Genomic DNA, 7,189 nt, shown 5'->3' with positions numbered 1-7,189 from the left:
TTTGGTATAGGGTCTCACTATGCAGCTCAGACTCATAGTGGTCCTCCTGTTTTCAGCTTCCCCAGTGCTGGGATTACAGGCATGTGCCACCATGCCCAGACTCAGTGGCTGACTCAGTGTGTCCAGGGGTGGGGCTGGTGCAGCATGTGGTGCTGGGGATGGAATCCCGGTCCCTGTGCTTGCCTAAATAGGCACTTAATTTGCTGAACTATCTTACCAGCCCCACAGGCCAATATTTTCTAAGTTCATGGATTGACTCAGGCTCATGCTTTAAATGCCAGCTTGAGTTTGACTGTCTTAATTATCTTAATTATTGTGATTCAGTTTGTCTTTCCTTGAAAAGTATCACCACCTTATCATTCTGTCTCCATGTAGGTTCCAAATAAGTTCCGCTATCCATTCTACTATGAGATGTGTTGGTATGTGTTGGAGCGCTATGTATACTGTATAACCAACCGTTCCCACCTGACTAAGGAATTTCAGAAAGAATCTCTCAGCATGGGTAAGTATTCTACCTACATAAATTGTCTGATATTTTGCATAAAAAGATTTTTTGTGGTACTGGGGATTGAATCCAGGGCCTTTGCTCTGACCTACACCCCCAGCCCTTTTTCCTTGTATTTATTTTGAGACAGTCTTGCGTAGTCACTAAAATGCTCACACTGGACTCAAACTGGTGATTCTCCTGCTTGAGCCTCCCAAGATGCTAGACTTACAGGTGTATTCGAGGCTAGCCTAGGTATGTTCAAGACTTAACAAAACAAAACAAAAAAAAGACTAGCCTAGTCTTGCTTGAGGCAGGCAAAACAAAATAAACTTGTCCAGACATTTTACTAAATAGTTTACTGTATGTATAATTATCTCCATTTTATAAATGGGAACAATAAAGTTGAGAAAGATTTTTTAAAACTTGCCCAGAATCTTACAGTTAATAAGTGAGTAAGCTACAGCTTGAATCACACTGGTGCAACTCTAAAATCTATGCTCTTAACCTTTGTACTCTAACATTTCCCCAACATCTATAATGAGAAATGTTTTACTGGTAGTTTCAGTATACATTTTTAGACTTTTTCCATGTCTCACATTGGAGAGAAGCCAATACTATAATATGCTGTGATCACAGGTTTCTTTGGATTCTTCAATCTAAAGAAGATACCTTTTGCTTTAGCATTTTCTTCTTAACTGTATAACTTTGCTCATAGTTTAGACTCGTGTGAAAATTTAAAAAAACTAATCCAACATATGAAACTGAAGTATAGAATTGTATATAGTGTGATCCAATTTTGTTTTATTTTTATTGGGGGCTCAGTGGTCTAAGCATCTGCCTGGTAAGCACAAGGACCCAGGTTTGATCCCCAGCACCACATGCTGTGCTGGCCTGAGATTCCCCCCCAGGTGTGATGGTGTGTTCCTGTAATCCCAGCACTGGGGAGGCTGAGACAGGAGAATAACTATGAGTCTGAGCAGGGCTAGGGAGATGGCTCAGTAGAATAAGCACTTGCCTGGCAAGCTCAAGGGCCTGAATACGAGTCTGAGCTGCCTAGTTGAGACCCTGTACCAAATACATACATACATACATACATACATGCATACATACATAACATATTTTTAAAAATATTTATTTACTTTTGTCCTTTTTAGACAGGGTCTTGCTATGCAGTTCAGGCTGACCTAGCTCACTTGATAGCCAGGCTAGTCTTGAACTCACAATATTCTGCTGCCTCAGCCATCTGAGTGCTGAGATTATAGGCATGTACCACCATGCCCAAAAAATGTCCTATTTTTGTCTTTTTTTTTTTTTTTTGAGACAAGGTTTCACTATGCAGTTCAGGCTGGCTTTGAGCTTACTGTATAGCCCAGGCTGGCCTTTAAACTCAGTAGTCCTCCTGCCTCAGTCACCTCAGTAGTCCTCCCTGCCTCAGCTGGGATTACAGCCATGCACTATCACGCACAGCTCTTTGTGTCATTTTGATAATTCAGCAGGCAGTGATACAAAAGGAGAGAACAAATACTCTAAAAGTCAGGTGTCTTTCATTTTTCTCATTGCTGAGACAAAATACCTGACACCAAGGTAAAAGGAGGAAAAGTTCATTTTTGACTCTCACTTTAGTCAAGGTTTAAGTTCATAGTTGGCTGGCTCCAAGGTAGATCAACAGGGCAGACAGAGGGGCACTACATAAGAAAAACAGCTCATAACAGGTAGAAGGTAGAATAAGTAGCAAGCAGCAAATGACTAACAACAACCCTATTCCTGCTCCCTCCTCTTTTTTGTCTTTTTGTGACAGAGTTTCACTGTGTACATCAGGCTAACCTTGAACTCACTTTGTAGTCCAGACTGGCCTCAAACTCACAGCAGTCTTCCTGCCTCAGCCTCCCAAGTGCTGCTGCTCAATTTTGTTTTAAAGTATATCTAATAAGAGTCAGGTATAGGGGTTTACACTTGTAATCACAGCATATGGAAGGCTGAAGCAGAAGAATCACTGTGAGTTAGTTCTAAGTCATCCTGACTTAATATAGCAAGACCCTGTCTTAAAAAAAAAAACAACAAAGGATTATGAGTTCAAGCCCATCCAACAAATTAATGACTTTGAGAGACCTTGTCTCAAAACAAAAAATAAGAAAGGACTGGGGCGATAGTTCATTGTGAAGGAGCCCTTCAGATCAATCCCCAGTCTCCCCCTCCTAGTCATACACACATGTATATGAGGAAAGATGGAAAGAAAATACAGTACATCATTCAGTTGTTATTCTAGAGTAGAGGGGTAAGGGGTGACTTAACTTCCTTGTACCATCATATACTTTCTAAATTATTAGTACTAAAGGTATGCCATAGGACTAGTAAACATTATCACTGTGTTTAACTATCAACATTTTCCTTTAAAAAAAAAAAAAGCTTCATTGTACTCTCCATGTTGCTGGGATTTGAACTGCCTATAAAGCTTAATTTTATTTACTTAGTATTGTCTGTTCTTTTAGAAGATAGTGAAATTATAATCCCAAATTTAAGCTTAAATTTGAAAGTAACATATAGCCTCTTTCATGGGTAGCTTATTTTTAGTACACAAAGACAGGATTCTTCCCAATATTGATCATTACCTTAGTTGTCCTACTAGAGCAGGATCTACCTCTTACCATGATTTTCAGCAGTGGGCAAATGAGTTGGAATAAAGAGAGACAATATTTAAATGTGAGAGCTCCATCATTTATAATCTCAAGACCCTTTCCATACCATCTATATGTCTTACTGATTGCATGGCCAAGTGACTTGGTCTTTCTCCATTTTTTCTTTGTGTTGGTAGATTTGGAATTAAATGGATTGGAGTCTGGAAATGGGGATGAGGAAGGAGTAGACCGAGAATCCCGACGCTTGAGCAGTAGGCGTTCTGTGCTTACCAGCCCTGTAGCCAACGGGGTCAACCTGGATTATGATGGCCTGGGCAAAACCTGTCGAAGTCTTCCAAGTCTGAAGAAAACTTTGTCTGGGGACTCTTCCTCTGATTCTAGCCGGGGCTCCCATAATGGCCAAGTGTGGGACCCCCAGTGTAGCCCCCAAAAGGACAGGCAAGTGCATCTGACCCATTTTGAGCTTGAAGGCCTTCGCTGCCTTGTAGATAAGTTGGAATCTCTGCCACTGCACAAGAAGTGTGTCCCCACAGGAATAGAAGATGAAGATGCCCTTATTGCTGATGTAAAGGTAAGAAACTATTACCTGGCTAAAGCAATCAGTTTCTAGTTTTAAAGGGAGAAAGTATGGGAATTTAGTATAATCTCTGGTTCAACCACAGAGAAGTTAATAAGTACATGTGCTTGTTAGTGCTGCTCAATGTTTCATTTTGTATGTTGAGTTAAGATTTAAATCCAGTCCTTAAAACACAGAATTGAAGCTGACTCCCAGAATAAAGGTGAGCCTGAGAAAACATGTACATTAATCTTATCTTGTGCTATGTTAAAGCGGCCTGTTGTAGAACAAAAGGGAAACTAATAGCAGTCTCATCCTAAGTAGAGTAAGAGAAAATTGTTTCATGCTCTTTATGTTGAGTGGGTTTAACATGTTTAGTTTCGATAATACTATGACAAATACATCAGGGCAACTTCCAAGAAAAGTCTCATTTTAAGCATAATCCATATATGACCTCATCAAGTTTTGTCATATTGTGTATTTTTCTTGAAGAGGTCTTCCAACATAAGTTTTTAAAAAATTGCCTACCTCTCATAATTAGTCTCAAAGAAATGAACTTATTTCTGTGAAGCCCTGACTTTGGTTCTGTGAACTTGAGAGAACTCTTCCATCTTCCTCCCTTCTTACTCTTCCTCTGTGTCTGTCCCATAATCATCTCCCTAACCCCATTTTTTCTCTGGGATCTTGCTCTGTCTGCTCACTACCCTCCCCGCACCTCCTCTCCTCTCTTTTGAGATCTTGCTGTGTCTCTCTAGTTGGCTGTCTCTCTTCTGGGAACTTGCTGTGTTGCATAGGCTGATCTCCAATTCCTGAGCATAGACTATCCCCTTTCCTTGCTGACCCACTCTTCTAAGTAGCTTGGGCTATAGATAGTATGTCACTGTACCTAGCTTTTTTTTTTTTTTTTTGCCCTTCCTCCCTCCCATCAATATTTTAAGGACCCTAAGATTTCTAAGAGTAGGTCTTGGGGCTGGTGAGATGGCTCAGTGCTCTAAAGCACCTACTTAGAACGAGCTTAGCAAAGCACAGGGACCGCGGTTCAATCCCCCAGCACCACATGCCAGCCAGCCCTGCTCCCTGGTGGGCTGAGCTGCCACCCCCCCCCACGAATAAATAAAATTAAAAAAAAATAGGTCTTGTAAATTTATTTGATCTGGGTATCTATTTCTCTATCCCTTTCCCTTTCTCCCTTTTCTGTCTCTTCTTGTCTTCCTCCTTCCCTCTTCCCTCTCCCTCTTTCTCCTCCTTACCCTTTCTTCTTGTCTCAGTCCTCCTCTCCCCATTGTGTTCATCCTACCCAGAGTCTTGTGCATGCTAGACAAACTGTCTACCACTGAGCTGTACCCCTAGCCCACAATTTCCTTTTTACATCAGAATCTGGAACATAGGGGCTGGGAAGATGGCTCAGTAGAATAAGAGAAGGGCCTGAGTTGAATCCCCAGTTCCGCAAACAAGAAAAGAGTCTGGAACATACACATCTTGGGAATGTGTAATAGAAAGTTAAGATCAAAAAAAAAAAAAGAAAGTTAAGATCAAAGTTCATAATAAATGTTATTTTTAAAAGCTGCCACATAGATTATTTTAAGCCATAGGAATTTAGAATAATTCTGTCACCCCACCCGACCCCATGAAAATGGACTAAATATCTCATAGTATGTCTTTCCCATCCCTGATTCTTGATTCAGGCTTTGTTTTGTTTTGCTTTTTTTTTTTTTTTCTTAGCCAGCTCAGGCTGCTTGAGGGCAGGTCTGGTGATGCAGGTGGAAGTGGGGATCAACCTGAGGTATCCTGCACCTGACTGCATTTGCATGAGCAGGCACTTAAACAACTAAACTAACCAGCAGGCCCCCAGGCTTTGTTTTGTTGAGACATGGTCTTGCCCCTATAGTTCAGGCTGGTCTTGATCAGACTGTATAATCAAGTTGGTCTTAAACTCAGGGCAGTTCTCTTTTTTCTCCCCCCCCCCCCATAACTTTATTGAGAAACAAATAGCAATGAGACAGTTTCAAACCAAATTGGTAGGACAGTTTCAGTAATTAACACATTGTATACATTTTTCCTAGTGGTTATTTGCTGTACAAGATGCGGACATGATATCCTCTTTACAAACACTATTAGAACAAATCCCTCTATTCATTAAGAGAATGTAACTATATATCTATCCTAACCATTTTGAATACACAGATACAAAATGGACATTCATCTATATCCCTTTTTTTGTTTAGTTCCGTTATTTGTATATTATAGGTGTGTAAACTCAGCAAAATATTCTATGAGTCCAGTAGTCCATAATAGTATTGGGTCTTCCACTTCACTGGCAATGTCAGAAATTGTTGACCTGAGTCCCCTACAGCTCACCATAACAGCATGACTTTACTTCTTATACGTTTTTATACTTTTCTGCTGGATGGTTAAGACCAAGATAAAGCAAGACCTATGCAACAAGAGCTGTAGCTTTTGGGTCTCATAAGGCAGTTTTTTTGCCTCAGCCTCCCAAGTGTTAGAACTGCAGGCATGTGCTACCATGTCTGGCTGATTCAGGTGTTTCTAGATAACATATAACCAGCTGTGATGTTCCCCAGCTTTTGGCATCTCAGGAAAGAATTCCAAAACTGAAATGGGACCTCTTTTTATTGTTTTTACAGTTGACATTTAAATTATGTATAATATGTTCATACATCAGTAAAAAGGCAAAGAGTTACAGAAACTAAAAAAGGATGGTAACTCAATGAGATTGTTCCTCTTCAGTGTCAGTAGACACTGGGCAATTGGTGGTAAAACTTAGTTGTATAAGGTTTGCTTTAAAAGAGGCAGGTGGTATTGTTGTGGCTTTTATTTAAAGGAGGGAATGAAAAAAATTAAAATTAAAATAAAAATTAAAAAGAAAAAGAGAAAAGAAAAAAAGGGGGGGCGGGGAGATGGCTCAGTGGAATAAGCGCTTCCCTGGCAAGCGCAAGGTCCTGAGTTCAATCCCCGGTTCCACAAAAAAAAAAAAAAAAGAAAAGAAAAGAATAAAGGAGGGAATGACATTGTTCCAGGTGAGTGTCACATTTCCATGATTAATGTGTAACAAAAGAAATTTAGCCATACTTTTCCAGACTCACAAGTTAGATACCAGACTCACTTCATGCCGTGAGTGAACAAAGGACATTTGAGTTTTTTCTTTTCTATTGTGATAGGACTTAAATAATTATATAATCTTGAGTATTTGAGTGTAACGTTGTTGTAGTCACTTTCTCATTGCCAAGACACAGTACCTGACACCTGCAGATTAAAAGAAGAGAGTAGAAGAACTAAGCCCCTGCTTAGGCAAGCACAGTGACTGGGGTTCAATCTCTAGTACCACATGCCATGCCTCCCACACCCCTGGATGCACTGAGCCAGCCACCTAGACTGGGCGTGATGGCACACCCCTGTAATCCCAGCACTGGGGAAGCTGAAAACAGGAGAATCACTACAAGTCCAGCTGTGTAGTGAGACCCTGTACCCCCAGATATAGATATAGATATA

The 7,189-nt window shown here is 40.5% G+C and overlaps 1 protein-coding gene across 3 annotated transcripts in view; it reads left to right on the top strand.

Annotated features, from left to right (window-relative positions):
* The window catches only part of Kdm2a (lysine demethylase 2A), a 125,622-nt gene that overhangs the window by 95,575 nt on the left and 22,858 nt on the right, over positions 1 to 7,189 (top strand). For all 3 annotated transcript variants that reach the window (XM_023710472.1, XM_023710474.1, XM_023710473.1), the window contains exons 11-12: positions 376 to 502; positions 3,300 to 3,694. In XM_023710472.1, the coding sequence (XP_023566240.1) occupies positions 376 to 502; positions 3,300 to 3,694 (522 nt within the window). The remainder of the gene's footprint in view (positions 1 to 375; positions 503 to 3,299; positions 3,695 to 7,189) is intronic.

Source organism: Octodon degus, unplaced genomic scaffold (genome assembly GCF_000260255.1).
Source record: "Octodon degus isolate 3935 unplaced genomic scaffold, OctDeg1.0 scaffold00018, whole genome shotgun sequence".
NCBI lineage: Eukaryota > Metazoa > Chordata > Mammalia > Rodentia > Octodontidae > Octodon > Octodon degus.
This window is presented reverse-complemented; position numbering and strand designations above follow the sequence as displayed.